The sequence below is a fragment of the Carassius gibelio genome, chromosome B5 (assembly GCF_023724105.1).
Source record: "Carassius gibelio isolate Cgi1373 ecotype wild population from Czech Republic chromosome B5, carGib1.2-hapl.c, whole genome shotgun sequence".
NCBI lineage: Eukaryota > Metazoa > Chordata > Actinopteri > Cypriniformes > Cyprinidae > Carassius > Carassius gibelio.
The window spans coordinates 35,912,520-35,936,900 of record NC_068400.1 but is presented as its reverse complement, the minus strand read 5'-3'; the positions used below and the strand labels follow the sequence as shown (position 1 = coordinate 35,936,900).

Below are 24,381 nucleotides of genomic sequence, written 5' to 3'. Positions count from 1 at the left end.
TTTCTCAAGGATTATGTTATGCAGAAGACTTAAAATTCAGCTTTGCCATCACAGTAAAAAAAATACATTTGAAAATGTGTATTATAATAAAATTTCATATATATATATATATATATATATATATATATATATATATATATATATATATATATATATATATCTTACAGATCAAGTTTTGAACTGTAATTTATATAATTATTTCATATTTTTATATTAAGTTTTTAAATGTTTTTATCTGGGGGTTTCTTTGGCAAAGTAATTTTTACAATACTTAAGTTTTACCATTAACAGTGACCTGATTCCAGAATATAGTAACGTGCACTTCCCAACTTTAAAAAACACAGAAAAAATTCCTTGCTGTTATTATAATTCATGCTGAAGGCATTTTAAATGCAAACAGTAACCTGAAAGAACACAAACCCTTGAGGACTTCTTTTGGTTTTTACTAAGGCAACCATAACATACCCAACAATAAAACACACTTTTGCATAAAATAAGTTTGTTATAAAAACAGATTGCAATGAGCTACTTTTACAATGAGTTAAATTGTCATTATTTTTAACGGGACTCTTTTTGCTATTTGCACACAAGAAAAACAATGTATTATTCAGAAACAATCATCATAATGTGTTAATTAATGTATAGTGAATTCCATTAGATCCACCATAAACAATGGTCCAACAGCAACTGTCTGACCAAAATATTCTTATACTAATTAATTCATGTTATTAGTCTTCACAAGCAGTGCCCAGTATATTTTATGTTCAAGGCACATTGTTTAAATAGTATCAGATTTGAGTGCCACATACATCACATGGCCAAACGTGACAGCAAATCTCTGCATATGTTTAAAAGCCTTCCAAGAAGAACAGAAGCTGGAACAGCAGTATAGAGTGGATGAACTACCTATTAATGCCAAAGGTTTTAATATTATACGTTCATCATGCACACCTTGGTGTTAAACTGTTCAGACATTTTTGGCCATGTAATGTATATCACAGTGCTCTTTGTAATAAGGTGCAACAAAACCTGAATCAAAGGGCTTTTTTGAGGAAATCATGGTTTGTGGAAGTGAACTGCTCTTAAAATATGACGAGTAACATCCTGACATTACATAAATAATCAGTTATTTAACAGAAAACAAGCATTGTAAACAATATATTACATCCCCTCATGAGATTGCTGTTGCCAATGGACAACAAATCAGTTTATTGTACGGAAGGTACACTGTAAACTCGAGGTGAAAACTTCGTTAGGAACCTCCATTCCCACAGCAGATGGAGAACAGTAGACTAACATCCTGATTTTTGCTTATGGTTCTTGGCTCTGATTCTTGTCTCAGCAGAGAGCTATCAGTAAGGGCTCTGCACAACAGCTCAGCAAGTCCTCAAATGTGTTTGTGTGTTTTAGCTGAAGCAGACTTGTCCTACAGTAAACTCAAACGGTTCTGTTGTGTCACTGTGGTCAAATAAAGCCAGATCTCTGACTGGTAAAAGCTCCAGGTCTTCGGTCTCAAACTGGAACACGGACTCTCGAGGACCTGTATCCGGTGACCCTACAGGCTAAACACAGACAGAAAGGGGACATATGAAAATTAAACCGACAACAATGCAATCTGTTATCATTTAGATATAGTTATCTTACTTCACAATCCAGTAATGTTCCCAGAAAGCTCTGTCTTCTTGAATCTGCGAGGAACTTAATGTCTCTTTCATTGGAGCCCTGGTGGCTGTTTGGCTGGCATGAAAAAGTGATGTTCTGCTTCACAAACTTGCTGTTGAGTCGTAGGAATCTCATTTGTACCACGCCAGTTTCCATGTAATCGAACTAAAAAGAAGACAATGACTTTCTCAAGTGGGAAATGCACGGTGGCAGGATTTAGTGGGTTCTGAGCAACAACATACCTGAAAGCCACCATCTATAGTGCTCAGCCATGTAAATGAGTCTGGCATGGTGTCTTTGAGCCAAGATTTCATGGGGATCTGAAGCAGAGAGGCATCTCATTATCAGATGAATATTCACTTAACACAAAGCTTAAACTGTGAAGTCAGTAAGATTTCTTTTTTAAAGATATTAATACTTTTATATCAACAAGGATGCATTAAAGTGATCACAAGTGACAGTACAGGTTTTCTATTTTAAATAAACGTTGTTCATTAGAACGTTATACTCATCAATAGATCCTGAAAAAAACTGTTTTTAACACTGAATTGCATGCAACATTGAATATTCAAATTCAGGTTTGCCATCACAAAAATAAATAATATTTTTATCTATAGTAATATAGATTAATTATTTTAAAACTGTAATAATATTTCACAATATCACTGTTTTTACTACTTCTCACCTACTCCAAACTTTTGAACAGCTGTGAGATTTGAGTACTTAAAGTTTCAGGATGCATTTAAGCTATTTATAACACTTGTTTTCTCTCCACATATGGCAATCCTATCAGATGCTGAGGAAATATGTACTTACCTTTGGCTGCAGGGGTGGCAAACATGTTTGTCCACCTGCACCGAAGTTACAATATACCAGCAAAGCATCAGCAGGACTGCCCTGATTTGGGTCGATATAATACATTCCTGAGACAACAACAACAATAGTAAGTATAATGATTCACACAGAGCAGAATAATACAGTTAGGTCTACAAATGAACAATAACATTCATGAGAATGAGTCTGACCACTGGTAAAGTTGGGGTGACTGAGCATCAGCTCTAAGCAGGTGGTGGCTGGATGCTCTTTAGTGCCATCTGGAGGATCTATGAAGAATCGCAGGTCTTGTTGAAGGGAGTCCAGCAGGGTCTTAATAAGTGGATAGTTGGACTTGTCAGAGAGGTACATGAGGTCCTAATTTGTGTAGGAAATATAAAAAGCATTGTCACACCGCAATCAAGTTAACACCTGATTAAATATGTTATGCAATGAACGGATTCTGAGCAAAATCTTTAGAAATATTCTAAGATAACTTATCAGCTGCTTACTTTTAGCTGAGTCAGTGTTAGGTTCAGAGACAAGCCCGGTGGACCTGGAAGACCTGGTGGACCCTAAAATAAACACAGGTACAGTTAGAACAGCTCATACATTAATGTCATGACTCATGTTTTTCATATATCACTTAGGTGTCTGTCAATACTGTCAAACTCACAGGAGGTCCACGCTTTCCTTTTGGACCATTAAGTCCTGGATATCCTTTTAAACCCTGAATAAATCACATTTCATTATCGAAAAATGTTAACTGCAAAAGTAAACTAGATAAGAGAAGAATGTGTATTTAATCCTGTGTTTAAATGTTTGTTCCAAACCTTTTCTCCAAACAGGCCCTGTGGAGTGAAGAAATGGACACAGTGAGTAGCTAACATGAGTATCATTTGTGTATAAAAGTGTCTAATGCTACTGACCTCACTCAAAAAAATTAATTTTTAGTTTTGTTCACTTTACCTGAACAATTCATGTTGAATTAATGCCATTTTGGCTATTTTTCATTTCAACATGATTGTGTCATGTTAAACTGACTTAAACCTGTCACTCGCTGGTTTAACATAAAGTTTTCATTTTGAAAGAACATGTTTCAATCAAGTCCCTCAAAATAAGTTTTACACTTCCCATCATGCTTTGCACAGGACTGGATATGGGGAGGGAAAATGTTGAAATAAAGTGTTATTTTATGCAGTTTTTAATAAAATGTGATAATAAGGAGACTTTTTCATGTATAAAGCTCTATTATGTGGGCATTTTAAAAGACTTTATATTGGTGTATTTTGTGCGAGTTACCATTGTAGTGAAGTGTGGAGCTTGTGGTTGGGTTGAGGACCTGGTTGAAAGAACGTCTAAAATACTTAATTTAAAAAAAAGCAACTTTAATGAGAGTGCTAGTGTATGATGTACATATAGTAACATCCTTAAACTGCAAACAATTAACATCATGTGTAAAGAAAAGTTATATCTTACTTGCTAATGTTTTTATAACACTTTGGCTAAACTTGCATGGACAGTGGTTCTACATGATGTAAACATATTATCTCTACTCAGATATTTCATGTAGGATGAACTAAAGCAAACTGAGTAAACTCAACTAAAGGTAGACAAGTCCTTATAACTTGATTTATTCATGTCCAAATAACATGGTACAAACATGTGGAACCACTGTCCATGAAAGAATCATGTTCAGCCAAAGAGTCATTTTTTTGAGTGCTCAATGTGTTGTTTTTTTCTTGGATCTGAGCATTTAATAATTCAGAATACATTTAATATAATTTAATCTTCAAATATTAACTTTATTCTAAATATACACTGCTGCTGTCTTTTTTGTTTTTGTTTATAAATTAATGCATACTTTCAGCAAGGATGCGTTAAATTGATTTTTGATATTTCATGTTCATTTGAAGGTTTTATTCATCAAATAATCCTGGAGAAAAAAAGGCATCACGGTTTTCATAAAAATATCAAGCAGCAAAACTGGTTTCAACATTGATAACATTAAGAAGAAATGTTTCTTGAGCACCAAATCTACATATTGGAAATATTTCTGATCATGTGACTCATAAGATGAGAGTAATGGCAGTTTAAAAATTAGCTTTGTCATTACTAGAATAGTACATTTTAATTTGTACAAATATTTTATTATCTTATGCTTTTTACTGATTTTTTTTTTTATAAATACAACAATCTGGAGTTTTCTTTTAAAAGCTTTAAAAATAAATCTTACTGACACCAAAATTTTGAACAGTAGAGTTTAAAAATAAGACATTTTAAAAGACCAATTAAAAAAAATTGGGTTATAATTTTCTAGAAAAAAACAGGCAATTATTTGGAAAATACTTTATTTTTATTTAATGCAGTGTGGCAATAACTTACCGGCATCCCTGGTAGACCTGGGGTCCCTCTTTGACCGGTTGGGCCAATATCCCCCTAAAAAGAGGCAGAAAGGATTCTATATTCTACAAACCAACAGTCTCATTGTACATTTACATGCACATCTAAATACTGTATATCACCTGCTCTCCCTTCAGCCCCTGTCTCCCCTTTTCCCCGGTTAGGCCCTGCTCCCCCTGAAATAATCCAATAATTAAAAGTCAGACACTATAACTAACAATTTCAGTATTTATGCACACAAAATATTAACATATGCCTTGAGTCTTTTCAGTTTCTTTTAGCATTTGATTAAGATGAATGAAGGTACCTTCAGTCCATCTCCCCCTGGAGGACCAAGTGGCCCAAGTTCCCCTTTCTCTCCCTATAGACAGAAAGAAGAGTAAGCCTCAAGGTTCTCAGTTTTGTCAGATCTAATATGACATTTCTATTAAAGCCCCAAACCTCAAAGCCCTTTTTGCCGCTCTTTCCTTTCTCGCCTCGAATACCTGGTAAACCCTGAAACAATAAATGTAGACCACTGGTGAATATTCTCATTGTCTTATCATCATATATATCATCTGTACATTAACCATATGTATTCATTTACATATTGTCCTGGTCTGCCAGGAGGTCCAATATTTCCCATTGCTCCCTGTTGGCCCTGTTACACATAACAAAAAAGCTGCTTATGCAGATATTTGTGATGAAGATCATATCTTTCCAGGTTAAGTAGCATTTAAAAATGACTAATTAATAAATGAGTACCTTCTCCCCTCTAGATCCTCTGAGACCCCTCTGACCAGCTTTTCCCTTTTTCCCCTAACAGTCAAAGAATAATTAAAACTGTTCTGTTAATGCTGAAAAAATAATAAATTAATTTAAAAAACCTTGACACTGTACTTACTCTCTTCCCAGCATGCCCTGGTTTTCCAGGAGGTCCATCCAGACCATCATTTCCCTGAAAAATGTGAAATGTATAGTATATACAGTAAGACTGATTGTTACAGTGATTAGTTGTAATATTTTCAGAAATTAACAGAGCGACTAGAGAAGGAGTAAGTGAATGTTATGATATCAGATTGCAAATCCAATCCAAACATATGATGAATAAACTGATTTCGATCACTCTGACCTTCTGACCTTTCGGTCCATCCCTTCCCTGAGGCCCAGATTTGCCAGTTGGACCCTAAAACATTAATAATACAGTACATAATAAAACAAAAATGATACATCATTCCCAGTCTTCAGGTAGTGAAAGAATATCATCATTTAGTTGCTGAATCATTACAGAATTTTTCTTGATGATAAATCACACAAATACTGACTTGTGGCCCTGGTGGGCCAACAGGGCCATCAGGTCCCATTTCCCCTGGAAGTCCCTGGAAATATCAGCACAATGCAATTAAAGTAATAAATACATTTCAGAATTTTATTGCTATTTAACATAATATGTTAATAAGTTTGGACGATATTATGTTGAAACTCTACCTCATTTCCTGGTAATGCAGAGGGTCCTTTGTTACCAGGAAGGCCCGGTGGTCCCTAGACAAGAGACAATCATCAGATGACATCAAGCAGATTTTAGATGCTCGTTATAAAAATTCTTCTTTAAATTAGAGCTTCACCATTTGTCCTGGAGGTCCTTGTCTTCCTGGTTCACCTTTAGGTCCCTCTTGTCCCGGCATACCCTTTGGACCCAATAAGCCCTCGGGGCCTCTGGGACCCACGGCTCCCTGCAATATCAGTATTATTTATCCGCTGAAAATCTAGCACTGTAACCGGGATTTACCTTGAAATGGCTAGCCGTACTAACCTGAGGTCCTGCCTTCCCCATAACCCCTTGTAAGCCTCTCTGCCCAGCTATTCCCTGTAGATGAAACAAAAACATAATGACTTTAATTTGACATTGAGAGGTTTCCTCAGTTCCTGTAATCTTATATAGCAGCCAATATATATGCAAAAAAGGGCAGTGAGAGAAATGCAGCATCTCGTCTTGTTCCCAGTTCACAATTCTAATGTTATTTTACCCAAACTGTTGTCCCATGGAAAACAATCATTGATTTTACCCGATTGCCTTGATCTCCTGGATGGCCAGGTGCCCCAGGTGATCCAGTTTCCCCCTTATGAAACAAAGAGTAGGTCTGTTACATTAAGAAATGCATAAGAGTAATCCTGATCTATTACAAGGAAACTTGATGAAAGAAACTTGAAGCAATACCTTTGGGCCTGGTAAACCATTTGCTCCTGGTGGTCCCCGAAGGCCTATCAAACCCTGCATTGAAAGCCAACTTATAAACTCAACCAACCGACCGACTCCAAAAACTACAATCATGTAAGTTGATTTAGGTGCATCTTCTATAAAAATCCTACCTCTAGACCCATCAAACCTGATGGACCAGGCTTTCCCATCAATCCATTCTGACCCTTGTGAAGAGACAATCATTATTTTATGACGTATTTACAGTGTACAGAAGTTAAGTCGGTCTGTCCAACAGAAATGGGTTTTGCTCAGCAAGATCACTAACTTGTGGTCCAATGTAGCCTTTATTCCCCTTCAGTCCTCTCGCTCCTCTGTCCCCCAGAAATCCAGATGGGCCTTGTTGTCCAGAGAATCCTCGATGTCCAGGGGCACCCTGTTTGAATAAGAATACAGTTACTTCACTTTGTGTAGAAACTGTTCATAGCATAGACCTTTGCAGCTCATCTAATGAAATATTACTTAGTATTGTGCAGTTATTTTACCTTTTGTCCTTTAGGCCCAGGATCACCAATTTCACCTGGAGGTCCAATACCTCCCTATATGTGAAAAATCATATTCATTATAATTTATTGTAATGCATTTTAAAAGAACACAGATGTTTAAGATATAAGCACTACTGTTTGGCATAAGTAAGATTTTTTTTTTAAAGAACTCTCTTATGTTCACCAGGGCAGGGATGTATTCATTTGATCAAAAAAAAAAAAAAAAAGAATAAAAACTGTAAAATAAATATATTGTAAATTACTATTACAATTAAAAAATTATTGTTTTCTATTTCAATCTATTTTAAAACATAATTTATTTTTCTGATGGAAAGCTGAATTTTCAGCAGCCATTACTCCAGTCTGTGTCTAACATTTCTTATTATTATCAGTGTTACAAAAAACAGTTGTGCCTCTTAATATTTTTGTGAAATATTTTTCTGTCACTTTTGAAGTCCTTGCTAAATAAAATCATTTGCTTGTTAAAAAAAACTCTTAATGGACACAAATTTAGCATAGTAAGGCTTGATGAGACTTGAAGCCTCATGTAATCACTGTAACTGACCTCTTTGCCACGTGGTCCTGGTGCGCCCTGCATTCCCTGAGAGCCCTGAGGTCCCTGTTCTCCCTGATGGCCATTTGGACCAGGCTTCCCAATGGGTCCAGGTGATCCCTAAAATCAAATACCCTCGTTAAATCATTTAAATTGGAAAAATCCTGGAGTGTAAGCTGACATATTTTGTGGTTTTGATAGATACATTTAAATCAGTACCAACACTTACATGTTCTCCTTTTAGCCCTGTTGGCCCCTCAAAACCAACTGGACCAGGATAGCCCTACAGCAGAAACAGTGAATAAACTGTATGCTAAAACAAGCTAAAACAAGATCTCTAGCACTTGTTGTCTCATAGCATCTCATAGCACTTGCTATGCTCCTTATATCAAAATATTCTCATGCCTTTGTTAAAAACATACTAAACCAGAGATCAAGTTGCTTTCATTTTTGGTATGCTGCCCAAGAAAAGTAGAATTTGATTCAGGAAACTCAAACAGGATGCCTCCTAACAGCAGTTCATTCTGAATGAATTGAAATGAACCAACCTGTGGTCCATCCAATCCAATGGATCCAGGGTCACCTGAAGGTCCTGGCAATCCCTAAAGAAGAGCATTATAAATCAAATGCTGAATCCTGTTTTATGTAACAGCTTTAGTAAACTGAAATGCTTACAATACCTGCCCTCCTTTCTCTCCTGCTTGACCAACCATTCCACTTGTTCCCGGTGAACCCTGAAGAACAGCAGAATATGATCAGAATCTCAGATTGTAACTTTCTCTTTAAATTATTTGAAAACTATCCTAAAAATGTCATAATCGAAGTGAGGGGTACCCACTCACTGGCAATCCAATTGGTCCTTGTTTTCCCTGTGGCCCCCGAGGCCCCTGGCTCCCTGGGGGGCCCGGCTTTCCAGCTACTCCTTCAATCCCTGGCAGTCCTGAGGGCCCCTGAATTGACACACAGGCACAAAAACACAACGTGTTGTGTACAACATGTAATGAACAACAATTCCTCAAACGTGATGATCATTTGATATTCAACAGTGCTGACTGCATAAAAAGCATAATGTTCATCAGCATTCAGGCTATTTCACAATTAATATAAAATACATAGAAATTATTATATGTGCATTTCAATACAAAATACACATACTATTTAAAATGACATTATATAATATACATTTAAAATCACTTATTATACTTTCACTACTTTCGACTACTAAATCTAAATGTATAATTCAAACTGAAGGCCGCATACAGGCAGTCCTCGCAAGCCAGCAGGTCCTGCTTCCCCTTGGCGACCCTAAAAAAATTTTGAAAACATTATTAATACCCTTTCTGAATTTAAAAAAAGCAGTGCTATTGCAATATTTAGCTCTATGAATGTAGAAGTTACTTCACCGGTGGTCCACGTGGGCCCCCCTCACCAGACGGGCCTCGTAAACCCTTTAAAGGTGTTAACAAGGTAACAATTGTTTTAGAGAAGAAATGACTAAAATGTCATAACATTAATGATAATTAGCAGATGACATTCAGATCAACTTACTGGTGGACCTCTTTGCCCTGGTGGACCAAGAGGACCCCTGATGCCAGGTTCACCCTGCAGATGCACATTCACACAATATATGTGATGCGACATCCAGAGAAAAATTCATAGTAAAATATTTACAGCAGAAAGTTCTAACCCTCTCTCCAATGTGACCTGGCTGTCCACGAATGCCTGTGGCTCCTGGATAACCCTGAGAGAAAGAAAACAGCATATAGAATCAAATCGCTGCTACAAGCCGATCATGAATTTTCATTTCAGTCTAGACTGGTTTATGCGGGATAGTGCCACTTACATACATGCCTACAGGCCCTTGAGCACCTGCAATGCCTGGTTTTCCAGTGAAACCCTGATAACAAACACACACACTGGTGATATATGTGAAAACTATGCATTAATTACATTATTACAGCAATACAATGCTTTGAAAGACTTACCTTCTCACCAGGAGGGCCTAGAGTGCCATCTTGGCCTGGATGTCCAGGTGAGCCCTAATGAGACGAAAAACCATGAATTGGTAATGAACAGTTGTGTTTTCAGCAAATGTTAATGAACAAGAATGAAAATGCTTTTGAATTCAAATCACAATTCTGTGATGGTTTGCTTTTCAAAGTTTGACTACTGTGTAAAATGTTCATTTTTCCACAGTCCTTGTTTGTCCCGTTGTTATGCTCACCTGTGAGCCTGGAGGGCCTTGTTTTCCTGGTTCTCCAATCATCCCCTTCAGGCCCTTTAGATAACAAATATTACAGAAGATATATGATATATGACTAGAGAAATGAATGAATGACTAAAAAAGTCCACAATGAATACCGTTTGATGTAAAAGGAATACAAATATTTCGAATTCTTCTTATTTCTAGGCTACTAATCTAATTTGTGACACTGACCCTGTTAACTCCTTCTAGATTAAAATGTTCTTTCTTCCACTGAAGCACAAGATCATCTTTAGATCATTCTTAAATGATACTGGACTACAACATCTTCAGGTTTTACACACACTTGCTCTTGCAGCTCATGTGCTGCTGTCAATAAAGCAATACGAAGACGTTCTGAAATTCATTTAAACATCTTCCTATAATTAAGCTGACAATTGAATTTGTAAGGGTACAGTACACAAAAATATAAAACAGACACATGATAGAGACTTATGATTCAGTCTACCAGTTTAACACTAACAAAACATGTTTCAGGCTCTTGCTGTCATGCTGAAACAGAGATCATTCCTCCATGACAGAAGGACCAACCCGACAGGATGTTTAAGACCTTGTAAAGTTTAATAGTCTCTGATCTTTCTGACCTCGACATGCCTGTATTAAGTGTTTCTCCTTCTTCTGAGGTCTAATGTTGGTAATAGCTCTTTTAAATAATCATCTGCTATCAGTCTTTACAACATGCTTTTACTATAGCAGCAATCTGCTCTCAACTGACTAATATATCTTATAAAATGGTTGATGAGAAACATACATTAGGTCCTTTATCCCCTGGGCTTCCAACAGAACCAGAAACTCCCTGCAAGACAGATACATAAAATCAACACTATTTAGATATTTTTTTTTTTGGTGTAATGATAAAGCAAATAATTCATATATGATAAATCACAATCACTGATCAAAAAATAACTTGATATTAAATGTATGAAATGGGAACCTGTGTACCAGGCTTTCCTTCTGGTCCCTCGGCACCAATTGGACCTCGTAAACCCTGCAAAAACAGCAAATTAATAAGATCAATTCAATAAAACCTGAACCAAATAAATCTGTACTCAGTTTACTCAAATACAATTTCCCTACCACTATTCCAGGTACACCAGGGGGACCGTGTTGGCCAGATCGACCCTGAGCATACAGAAACAACGTGAGTGGATATGATCAAACGATACAGGACCACTTACATTCCGTCCATTCATAACACATAATGTTAAGTAGCTAGCTTATTCATGAAACAAAACATAAAACAAATTATATCTTAGGATTTAAAACCTAATTTTATTAATAAATATTTCTCAAAATAATATGACTTTTTCCTTAAACTATGTATGTATATATATATATATATATATATATATATATATATATATATATATATATATATATATATATATATATATATATTAATACATATAGACTGTTGGTCTAAGGATTTTTCAGATTTTTATATAAAACAAATGGCAAATTTACTTTGGATCCTCTGAGTCCTGTTCTTCCATTATCACCAGGTTCACCCCTGCTGCCCTTTTTTTCCAAAAAAGAAAAAAGAAAAAGAAAGAAAGAGATGTCATTGATTTAGGTGCATATATTAGTAGGACATAGTGAAAGAGCCTTTGGGCAGCACTTTTTTAGACGACCAATCACAGGTGGATTGATGTAAAATGGTGAGCTACAAGAATGCTTTTGGTCTGATCGTTACACCTGAAAGTCATAAAGCACTCTGACCTTTTGACCCTCTTTTCCAAGTGTTCCCTGAGGACCTACTTCACCATTTATACCCTGTGGGGGAAAAGGGTGAGAGAAAAACAAATGTATTTCGTCATGAAACCTTATTTTGAATCTCACTTGTTAAAGATTATGCCATATATGTATATAAAGAATTGAAAGTAAGTATACCTGGACACCTTGAGCACCTGGCTGACCTTTGACACCAGGGAAACCGGGAAGGCCTGACTGGCCCCTTTCACCCTGTGGGCCCATGATCCCTGATGCTCCTTTTAGTCCCTAAAACATACAGTATAATCATAAACAAGCAATTTCATGAATCCTCCAATTATGCATTTAAAGCTTTTTGAACGTATTATGCTGAATTTATTGTGTGCTGGTGATTACTTTATTCCCCTTGGGTCCTCTGTCACCCTTCTCTCCATCGGGTCCCCTACTACCCTGAATTTAGAGTCATTAATTATTGAGGTAATACATGATAAAATACATCCATTTACAAATATTAACTAAAATGTCATACATATGGTGAAATTTGAATCAGATATCTTACTGTGACACCTGGAAAGCCTTTTAGACCTGGATCTCCAGTTGTACCCTAAATCAATGAATGAATGAATGGTAATTAATGACTCCTAACTGAATTATCATCAGCAAAAGAATATATAAATTGATTTACTACTGTACAAAACCAAAAATAGATAAACTAGGCATGTTTCCAGCCTGTCAGAACATAGTAGCAACTTTAAGGCCATATTGGTTGTTGAAAGTCTGCTATTTATGTTTATAAGGAATTGTATCAATGTTTTCCTCTAGATTGCATTGAATATATTGACAAACAGACTCACCATGGGCCCTTCAATGCCTTGTAGCCCTCTGTTACCTGCTGGACCCTCCGGACCCTGTCCAAACACAAAAAAAAATCTAGGGCTTCCATTTTGTAAACATATAATACACATGCAATTGTATGTATGCTACATGTACACAGAACAAGTTTGAAAACTTACTCTGTCACCTTTGAGACCCTGTGGACCAGCCTGACCTTGAAGACCCTGTGGAATAAAAAAAACATCCATGACAAAACGTACTCTTGATTGAATATCACAACAGACCCATATTTAGATGTTTTTCTACTTCATTGGGAGTAGGAGTATTGCTAGCCTACATGATAAACTTTACCTGTGATCCTGGATCACCAGGTGGACCCCTGTGTCCCTCGATCCCTCTAGGCCCCTAGGAGGAACAGTCAGGACAGGTTTTATATCATTTCAACTTCTGAGCATTCTCTAAGAACAGATTTCATGAAGCAATGACACAAAACAATGTTGTATACCTGAGGACCTTTCCGCCCCACAGGGCCAGCAGGGCCAGCGTCCCCCTGTAACAGCAAAAGTGTTTTGGTTTATAACCAAATCAAGTCTTTCTTTGAAAATTTACTCATCCTCTTGTCATTTCCTGACCCATATGACTTTCTTTCTTCTGTTAAACATAAGGGCAAATATTACAAAGAATTTTGATAACGAAAACAACATTGGTTCTCATTGCCTTTCATTGTATGGGCAAGAAATAGAATGGAAATCAATGGGAACCCAAATGGTTTGGCTACAAACAATGTTCAGTCTTCTTTTATGTTCAACAGTATAGAGTCTTATGGGTTTGGAAAACAATAAAACAATCTTTATTTTGGGGTAGACTATCACTGAATTTGTAGTAAGCAATCACTCACTTCTGAGCCATTAACACCTTGTGCACCAACCAATCCTGTAGCACCTGGTGCGCCCTGGCAAGACACAAACTGAGCATCAAGCAATATCCATAAACACCAAAATTATTTTTTAATAAGAAGTAATTACTGTCCCCAATTCAGTTTTCCCAAATGGATTTTCATTTTGGCTATAAACGAATATCCACTTTATAGTTAGATATAGTCAGTTATACATATAAGAAATATTTAAAATTAGGCAGTGGCAATGTTGAATTATGTCAAAATTTGTTGAAATTTTTTGAGTAATCTGCACAATTTTTTTTTAATTTTTTTAAAGCTTTTACAAGTGTCTCAGGCATGATTTATGACTCCAGATTTATGACTCACCACTGTCCCTGGAGGACCACGCTTTCCATCATGTCCTGGATCCCCCTATAAAAACAAAATTCTTTATACTGTCAAGATCAATGTAAAAACACACACAAATAAATTGTCAGTTGAATCAATCACCTTAGGACCAGGTGGTCCAGGAATCCCTTGAACACCTTGTAAACCAACCGGTCCCTTAAAAGAAAAGAAAAGAAAACCATTCATGCATAATATTTACTACAATATAAGAAAAGATACTAACACCAGTTACTAGTAATAATGTTTCATATTAGCAGTGCAAGAATATGATTTACTCACTGGAGGACCAGAATAGCCAGTAAACCCAATTTCTCCTTTGGAGCCCTATTTAAAAAATAAAAAAATAAATAAATAAATTACAGAGGCATAACCAATAATTCCATTATAACTATAGAAAATAATACTTTTTTTATGGTAGTGTCCCCTCCTCATTCACTAAGGGGCAATATAGATGTTAAATTTCTAAATATAAACAGTACATACAAATCAATTGGTGGTGGTTGAGGAGAGACCCCACACATGATTGTAAAGAATTTTGGGTGTACACCAAAACACAATAGCGCACTATATAAATGTTTAATTCATTCATTAAATGCATCATAAATCCTTCGGTTGAAGGCTTTCTTTACCTTCAGGCCAGTCTGTCCTTTGTTTCCTCTGAGGCCAGGAGCACCAGGAAAACCCTGTTCATGGAGGCAGAAAAACTGCTTTATACTATATTAAGTATATTATAATCTTGTATAAGACAGTTACAGGGTCATGCATTTCAGAATATAATGTATCCTCATACTGTACCTCATCTCCTTTCTCACCGGGGGGCGCTGTGTCCCCTTTGTAACCGCGAGGACCCTTGAGCCACAACCAGAAATATACAAACATATTGTTTTCTGCAATTCAAGTTCATATGTCCCACAGCTAAAATTCATAGCTTTACCATAATCTATCCGAAAACATTACCACATTCACACTAGTGTCCCAACTTGAACTTTTACAACTATTACAAAAAACTACTGCAGACGTCCCATGACCTTAGTCTCACCTGTAGGCCAGGAACCCCTGGAGATCCTGTCACCCCATCAGGACCTTTCTCTCCGTCTCTTCCTTGAGTCCCTGCTCTGCCTCGAACACCCTTTGGTCCAATGCCACCCTATTATAAAATGTTTGCTTGTAACTAAATCCTGTAGGCACTTTGCATAAATCTGCACCAGTTTTTAAAGGTTTGGGGTCAGTAAGATTTTCTTTTGAAAGAAATGTATTATTAATAAATGTATTTATCAAAGATGCATTAAACTGATCAAAAGTAAATACTTTTAGATTGTTACAATGTTGTGCCTTTGAACTCTCTATTGGATGCTAAAATATCAGCTTTGCCATCATAGGAATTAATTACATTTTAACATATTAAATAGAAAACAGTTACTTTAAATAACAATAGTACTGAATTTGCTGCATTTTTCATCAAATGAATGCATAAGAGACTTACTTAAAAAAAAATCATATTTACCCCAAACTTTTGAACAGTAGTGTACCTCATAGTATGATTTAACCTTTGTTGAAGATACCATTGAACTGCTATTACAAACACACACCCACATAAAACCCAGACAAACACAAAAATGAAGAAATTGTAATAAATAGGTACCATTTCGCCTCTTAGGCCCGGTGGTCCTGTCTGACCTGGTTCTCCAGGCAACCCCTTCAGGAATAAAACAATTAAACACTGTACTGTATATACCAAACCAAAGACACTCAAATCTAATCTGTCTGTAACTATTTAATCATACTACAATAAACAGCAATATTCACAGATCCACAATGACCCTAAATAGAACTATAATAGTTGGTGGTCATTGTAAAATAATTTCATATCCTGCAACAAAGTGTTCTGTGTGTTTAAGTGTGTACTCACAGGTAAACCAGGTCTCCCTGTTTCACCCATTGGTCCAGGGTGTCCTGTCTGTCTCTGCAGGACATCAGAGGAAAAGGGTTTAGTGAGAAGCCACGTGCATATATTATATTAACGTTTGGCTAATTTTTTCTAATTTCAAATACTTACGGGCCATCCAGCTGCCAGCAACTGGTAATAAGGTGTTCTCTACAAAAAGAAAAGAAAAGATAAACATACAAAGTTAGAAATATTGCCATGCCAACTAACTGAAAAAGTCAAAGTACAAAAATCACTTAAATTGAAAAAAATAAATAAATTAAAAATAAAATAGAAATAAAAATGACAAAAACATATAACAAAGTTACTAAAACAAAAATGAAAATTGAAAATATAAAAAATGCCAAATTACCAAAAATCCCAATCCCAAAAATGGTTTCTATTTATTTAAAAGCATTTTTAAAAATGTATTTATTTATTTTATTGTTTTGTGACTTTTTAGGCTGTCTCAATTGACTCATTTCCTCCCACATGTGGCATTCACTATGTAATGAATATTAGATGAGCAAACAATCAAGTGGTTTCAGACCCAGCAAATGCATGAATGCATAAATACAATTCAGACCGCTTAGGAGAAATGATGGGAAGCTCTGTACTTGACTGGTGTTAATAGGAGAAAAAAAACTTTTCAACAACAAATCCTCAATCTAAACTCTTGTAACACTTAATGCCTGTATGTTTCAATTCCTCTCTATAAGAAACACAAACTAGGGAGTGGTGAAAGGCATGTCTCCTGTTCAAATAGAGGAGAAGAACTGAGAGACAGTGTACGCTGTCTCTGCAGTGTGGCCTGGAAAAGCGGAGGCCTCAAACCCACATAGACACACAGTCTCTGTCACACTGATATTAAATCAGCCAGTCTGCCTCCGCTTTGTACAACATTTGTCTTGGCACATGCTCATTTTGGCAAAAGGGCAGAATTTGGCTCACTGCTGGTCCAGTGAAGGTGAGTTTAAGAGAAGTTGGGGATTTGGACCTCCCAGTGCACTTGCCTTCTACATGTCCCGCTGAAAGACAGAGGGATCTAAACATCTGTCAAAACCTCCTCACAACACTGCAACCATTCTACAGAGTGCAACCTGAGTAAACAGCAAAGCACCATCAGCACAAACAATGTCTGTAAATGTTCAGTTTATAATATTTCAATGACAAATCATCCCCAATCACCACTGAATACACAGAGAATCAGTCCCATTCAGCCACATCCATCTAAACACTACATATGCTATGGGTCAAATTATATAAATCAGAGATGAAACAGACAGAAAGGCTACATCACTGATCCTAGTGGAAAAAAATATGAGAAAAGGGTCAAAAAATATTTACACGTCCTTTATTTAATAAAAATTACATGACGTTGCCAAAAATATGTACAATTGACTTCATTTTCCTAAATAATAGCCAAATTATACATTACACTATATGAATTCTGACCTTCCATATTGAAGCACTTAACTTCTACAATGAACTGTGCTAAAATAAAATTCACATACAGTAATTACTTTTTCATATAAATAAATCAAATCGAATCAAATCGAATCGAATCAAATTATCCCTCAAGTGAAAGTACTCCAAATTGTGAAAGCTGAAAAAACTGTTACAACCCAAAACAAATCACAAAAACAGTCTTTGAATGTGCATAAAGTTTCACTCTTTAAAGAAAGGTACAACTCCTTCACCTACCACCCATGGCTCAATATACAAGCATTACTCCTCTTTGGAGGACTAAACTCATCCATCATGTTTGAGGATTCTGCCAAACGATGATGAAAAAATAACATTTAGATATTCTCCACACACGCACGTACACACACACACACACACACAACATTAAATAATGCCAAGTTTCAGCTACACAATCATAATAAGCAGATATTCACAACCGTTTCGAGTTCTGAGAATCTACAGGGAGGTCAAACCCGAGGTTTTACAATTATACTTAAATATATGCTCTAAAATAGAGAGTCACGAATAGAGAGAATACAAGGTCTGGCAGGAACATAGAAAGACTGTGTCATTCAGCAGTTTGAGAGACACAGGGCGGTGGCTCACTGCTATATATTCATGTTTGCTAGGGATGGGCAGGATGATCTAATTTATATAGATTAAAATTTATGCCAATTTAGCTCATTTAAACTGTGGCACATGATTTCTGTGGCTAGTTAGACTACAAATAGTGAAGCCTGGTGTGACCATACATGCCATTTTTACGGGACTATTGCCTAAAATATCCAGGTTTTGGCTGTTTGCGCTCCACAGTCCGATCGTTGTATGACATGCATGAGAGTAATAGAAAGCAGGTGGCTCCTTGTGCTTTCATATCGCTCTCATGGTACTTCAATGGCATACAACGATCGGTCTGTGCAGCACCGCTTCAAGTCAAATGAATAAATGAACACTCCTAATATGTGCGCATATTTGCATCATTTTGACTGCTCTCAGTTGAACCCACCTTCGACAATCGACCAAACAACGATTATGTACAATGCCTGCACATTATTTGTCAAACTATTTTTCGATCATTACCTCCAGCAAGTATGAAAACAAGAAAACATAGCAAAACTAGGATAGTTTAGGCAATATACAAATCCTGGACAGGACATTTGCCATAAAAATGGCACGTATGGTCGACCTAGGAAAGCCTTAGGTATAAGAGATTGAACAGATAGATAGACGATTCTCCAGAAAATGGCGCAAGGCCTACCTTAAATGCAGCCAAATCCTCCTCTGTGTTCCTCCAGAGGTAGAGGACTGGGAGTCCTGGTGGACCTGGAGGTCCTGGTATGCCTCTTGGCCCATCTGCTCCTTGGTCTCCTTGAGAACCCTGGAGTGAAATACAGGTACAAATCAGTGTAATCCCATAATCACTGAATATTATATTGTAAATTCCTTACCTTATCACCCTTGTATCCAATATAGCCCCTTTTGCCTGCGCACCCCTGTGCAAACAACAAAAGCAGTCTTAAACCGAGGGCTTTTGGAGAATATTGGAATTTATAAAAAGCATTTAACCAAAGTGTAAAGCTACTGTCATCAACCATCAAACTTAGTTTATAGAGGATTGGTTTCCTTGTTCAAATTTAGCACGGAAATTAAGATACAGTAGAAGACTTTGAATCTCAGGTCAATTAATATTTATAGGTCCATGCCCTTTTTAATCTTATGTATGTTACGTAATGTGACACTCTTAGACATGCCAATCTGGAGAGTGCTGCCAAACCTCTAACCTTCTGCAAAGTGCACATTCAGCACTACAGCCTTATATTTGGGTTTCATAGTGAAAGGCTATCATTCAGAAAAGGGCAGATGTAGTAATGTTTGGTTATAGATGTGAAGCATATTTAAAGGAATGCTCGGCTAAACCCTGTTAAACATGTAAAGATTACATAACATTCAGCTTTTGGCAATGACGTATTTCCAATGACCAAATTAAGTTTGAATACATAGTAAGATTAAGAATTAGTTCTCAGACTAGCAATTTAATGTGATTTCAGTTCAGTATTCCATTTCTAGCTCAAACAGCAAACACTGTCTGTTTTGCAAACTGAAAACTGGGCACATTTTCAGTTCCAGGGGAGACAGGAGGAGGGGGGAAAACAGCTAGTGTAAATCACAAAAGACATGACATATTTACTAACATCATAGTAGCTACTTGTTTTAGTTAAAAATGTTTCGTGAAAAGCTGAAGTTTTCCATCCTGGCGTACTTGATTCTGATTGGTCAAATCACAGCATTTAGTGGCTATATATTTCCTACAAAATATTCCATTGGTGACGGGTGAGACCTTTCCCCAAACAAATTTTGTATATGGTTCAAGTTTTTCATGCAAATTTGCCATGTTGACCAACGGAATAAACCTTGGTTAGAAAGTGACTTCTATGTGAGCAGAGCTTTGTGCATCACTAAACTATTGACAGTGATCCATTTTTTGCTGACAAAATTTCACTAATGTGACTGTGGCTTCAGTCTGCTCCCAACTGAAACTGATGGTACTTTCACGTCTATCATTTTCGTTTCATACAATGCAAATGTATCATCACAGGCAGTGCAAACGGCTTCAGTACTGATTTTAGGTTACTGGAAATTTGTTGCAATGCTCATCTTATTGCTTGTCCAATAGTTTTGAACATTCAAATGGACTATTTCTTAAAGAATAATTATAAGTAAAATTATGAAACTTTTACATTAACTCAGTTAATTATTTCAAATTACTTATTTCTATACATTTTCCCTATTTCTCTGGCATGTATTTAAATGATACTATGCATATAAACAATTTTTTCACCCCAAGTTTTTGGATACAGATTCCAATTTGGCAAATATTACTGGAAGAAAATGTGCCTGGAAAAGCACATGATTTAATCAGGATTTAATTGTGGTAACTCACTGTTCTCCCTGGTGGTCCAACAGGCCCAGGAGGTCCACTGAGGAGCCGGAATCTCCTTCCATCCATGCCTAATATAATATCACCATGTTTAAATGCAACTCCTTTCTTGCTTGAGTGCTTGTAGTCAGCTTGTCCTTTGCCTACAAGCGATTCATATCCTTTTTTTGAGTGAACACTGACCAAAGGCTTTTTATCTACTTCGAAGCCCTTTGAAGGAAGTAAGAAACCTTCTTCAGTCAGCTGGCTTAACTCAGGATGGACTGTAGGCCTGACCAGATCCTTCTGACCAGCTGATGTCTTTAAATTTAAAATAGAATCCAGGTCAGCAATGTCCCCAGAGGGCTTCAAAGGGAGCCGCTCAAGACGGCCTCCACCCAAATCTGCTTTCAGTTTTTGAGTGTTTAAGTTCTCCTCTGAAGATTTGAAGGTGGTGGACTGGATCTTTTTGTCACTGGTGTCCTTATATCTGCTATGTGTGCTGACAGCGGGAGACGTGAGAAGGTCAGACTCGTCCACCACTACAAAGCCACGAACCGAATGCTTTGCAGTTCTGTTCGGATTAGCCGACATGTCCCATTCACTCCGAAGATTTTCATTCTTAGAAGAGACACTGGAGTTCTGGAAGAGAACAAAGAGATAGACTGTGGGGAAATTTTCACATGGCAAACAAAATACATTAACAAAATGCTAAAGGGGATAATCCATAAAACATTTCAGAGCAAAACCATGCCATACTCATTTATCAACTGCAATCCAGTATAACTTGGTAAAATGTTGCACTCAGGGTATTTAAATCATTTTATTGTTATCCATTTCAGCATAAACTGTTTACACCATATTCAGTGCTGCTTAGCTGGTACATATGGTGTACATTTTTATTGATCGTGGAAGCAGTTATTCATCAAAACATCACGACAGGATGGAGTTGAGCAACTTTTTTTGCCGTTTCACCCGAAACCAAAAACAAGTGGCAGATGATCACCAAATCAGGTACCATAAAAATGAAATCCGATCAATTGCGATAAGGCAATGGCCTCCATGTGATTCTGAGCTCAGAGACCCAGAGGCTCCATTCTACTGTCCTTCTCTCTTTCTCTAACAATAAGCTACAGAGAAAGAGCAGTCAGGCACTTAACACTGTAAGGCGGCTGCCTCAGATGAGAGGGACACTTGATCCTCTCAAGGGTGACACAGCTCCCCAAATAATTGTTTTACCCTCCTCAGTGCTACAGGTTACATCTTTGGCTGGAACTGGACCGAACACTGGAACAACTCCTGTGAGAGAAGTTAGAGCAGAACCAGATGCTACAAGACACAATTACACTTTGTTCAGAAGATCAGTCAGTGGGATGTTTGAAAGGAAGTGAGTAGATGCTCTGCATATTCTATGTTAAAGGTTTCAATTGCTATAGTTTCTACATTAAACACCAAAAATGCTGCTCCATTTTACTTGTACTCTATAATTCGTATAGTATTTACTTGTAATTCTTAGGTTCAGAAATTAATTCAGTTTCAAAAATGTATAGAAAATCTATTCTTATTTCTTATTTAAAAAAAACACTGAATCCAACATTTGGTTATAATAAAGCGTAACAAGAGATCACTTTTGTGACTGTAATTTTGTTCAAGATAAAACCATTTCAAAACAAACTTCCTTGTTAAACATTTAAGCTCACTAGTGTGATGAGCAGTGCATTTTTTTTTATATTTTATTTAAAATGCACAAAATTATCCACAAATGAGTGCATAAGTTTGGAACAAAGAGGCTAGAGATCAATCAGTTCCATAAAGAAATAGAAAAACCTACCCTTATTGAAAGAAAACACTGACAAAAAGATTGAATCCAGTATTTGGTGATATAGTTTAACAATTGATAAGATATTTTTTTAGGCCGGTCATTTTTGACCAGGAACACCACAAGTGTAACAAAGTGGGGAAAAAGTAAAAAAAAATTCCAAAATATTTTGAGAAGTAGTTATACCCCGCAGGTAGCAGTTTTTTGTCCAGTGTGATAACATGAACTACCCTTTTCAGAAAAAAACTCATTCTAATCAAAATGACCCAAACACAGCATAAGGGTTAAACATTTTACAAAAATACTTCTGCAAGGTTATAGAGACAAAGTTTAAAATTAACTTTAAAAGTTTTTTTTTTTTTTTGGTCGTCAAACTGCAATAAAATACACCTTTAAGCAGGTGTGAACAACATCTGTGTGAAGCCCAGGGAAACTACTGTAACTTCATACATATACTGAAATGTGAAGCTAGTTCTGGGAAAAGCTTCAGCATTGTTTGTAGATGTCACTTGTTTTTTCAAATTTGCTATGCAATTAATTTAAAACATTTACAAGTATGACGTATGAGTCCAAAGGTGTCCAGATCCTTGCTGAGGCCATTGGCTATCTGCACTACACTGTTTACCATCATTTATTTATATTCTATATTCTATTTCACTGGCTTTGTACAGTACTTGACAATGTCAATAAATCTGAATCAAACTGAACGTCTATAATGCTAAAGATCTAAAACTGAAAGCGACTGAGACATCAATATCAGATAAAGCATCTGCCAGTGAGAAGGTCATAAATAATAACTCAGTTTGGAGGTTTACAGCTATAAACAAATGTTTCACCAAGAGTGGAAAATGATGACGTATGATGTCAGAGTTTGGAACTCAAGGCCTTGGGCAGAATACTATCAGTGTTCATCACAGCTGGCCCAACAGTGAATAATGAAGAGAGACGCCATAAGTCATGGTTAAGACACAGGTATGAGGGAAATCCTTGCAGGTCATTTGCTGAGGAGCCCGGCTGGGAAAATCTGACACTCCCATTAAGAAAGTCACCTGGAAAATTTTTGTGGATGGATCATCAGAAAGGAAATCAGGGTGCAATTGGTTAAGAAGAAGAACAGTAGACAGTTTACTTGGCTACTAATGACCTCAGCACCTCAGGTCAATCAGATTATCTAGACCAAAACACTCACTTAATATGTTGTTGACCTCCAATTTATTGGTGTCTTATGATCTCCATAACCTCCATTCAAACTGCAGTTTCCAACCCATTTACTCTTTTAGTTTATCCCTCTTCAGCAAGTGAACATGTTCATGGGAAAGTCCCCATTACGTATTCATTAACAATTAGACAAAGATCTCTAAACTCACCTTTATGAAAGTTTAGACATGTCATCTTATACAAGAGCTGTCTAAACTAAATACAATGTGATAATATACATTTGCACTTTTTGCCTTTAGAATACATCAGCAGATAATTTGATAAAACCAGATCATTAAACAAAAAAATCCTTTTCATTTTCTTTTACACAATTCTTGCGCAAACATCCAAACAAATCTGACCATCTGATAATGAATAATGAATTGAAGCACAGTTAAAAGGAAAGACATGTGTTGGTTTCCTACCATGGCTTTCCATTTGCCCTCCACATTCATTCCAAGCAGGAGCAGATCGAGTACAAGGTAACATCCCATACAGACACAGCACACCATGACTGCTGGAGATACACACTGCACCACAGTCTCTGTATCCCTGCTAAAGATCCCAGACAGTGCAAGCTTTCTCCAAGTGCCCTCCCAGAGAGAGAACCTCCCAGACACAGGAGCTGTGCCCAGGCTTCACACACTCAAGCCAACTAAGCCTTCAGGCAGCCATTAAGGTGAACAGCACCCAAATAAAATGTGCAACATCCACTTGTCCTATTTGTATACTTGTATACTTTTTGTAATATTTATTTAACTGAATTATTCATTATGAAACAAATCCATTATTTTCAAAAATACAATAAAATAG

At 36.6% G+C, this 24,381-nt stretch overlaps 1 protein-coding gene across 1 annotated transcript; it reads right to left on the bottom strand.

Annotated features, from left to right (window-relative positions):
* Positions 1-422: 422 nt before the first annotated feature.
* Positions 423-24,070, bottom strand: si:dkey-61l1.4 (collagen alpha-1(I) chain). Its single transcript, XM_052556301.1, has 63 exons — positions 23,994-24,070; positions 20,577-21,194; positions 19,084-19,128; positions 18,894-19,013; positions 16,301-16,339; positions 16,154-16,207; positions 15,887-15,940; positions 15,284-15,391; positions 15,040-15,093; positions 14,874-14,927; positions 14,524-14,568; positions 14,347-14,400; positions 14,224-14,268; positions 13,858-13,911; positions 13,465-13,509; positions 13,311-13,364; positions 13,139-13,183; positions 12,980-13,033; positions 12,685-12,729; positions 12,522-12,575; positions 12,306-12,413; positions 12,135-12,188; positions 11,880-11,933; positions 11,493-11,537; positions 11,350-11,403; positions 11,167-11,211; positions 10,377-10,430; positions 10,138-10,191; positions 9,996-10,049; positions 9,840-9,893; positions 9,701-9,754; positions 9,556-9,600; positions 9,413-9,457; positions 8,995-9,102; positions 8,833-8,886; positions 8,701-8,754; positions 8,382-8,435; positions 8,165-8,272; positions 7,600-7,653; positions 7,383-7,490; positions 7,228-7,281; positions 7,076-7,129; positions 6,924-6,977; positions 6,671-6,724; positions 6,483-6,590; positions 6,346-6,399; positions 6,183-6,236; positions 5,990-6,043; positions 5,762-5,815; positions 5,623-5,676; positions 5,465-5,518; positions 5,320-5,373; positions 5,186-5,239; positions 5,001-5,054; positions 4,861-4,914; positions 3,309-3,326; positions 3,152-3,205; positions 2,988-3,050; positions 2,688-2,853; positions 2,479-2,585; positions 1,905-1,982; positions 1,645-1,827; positions 423-1,562 (listed from the first exon to the last, which is right to left on the bottom strand). Exons 1-63 carry the CDS (start codon positions 24,060-24,062, stop codon positions 1,407-1,409), a joined length of 4,659 nt encoding a protein of 1,552 aa, XP_052412261.1. The 5' UTR covers positions 24,063-24,070; the 3' UTR covers positions 423-1,406.
* Positions 24,071-24,381: the final 311 nt, after the last annotated feature.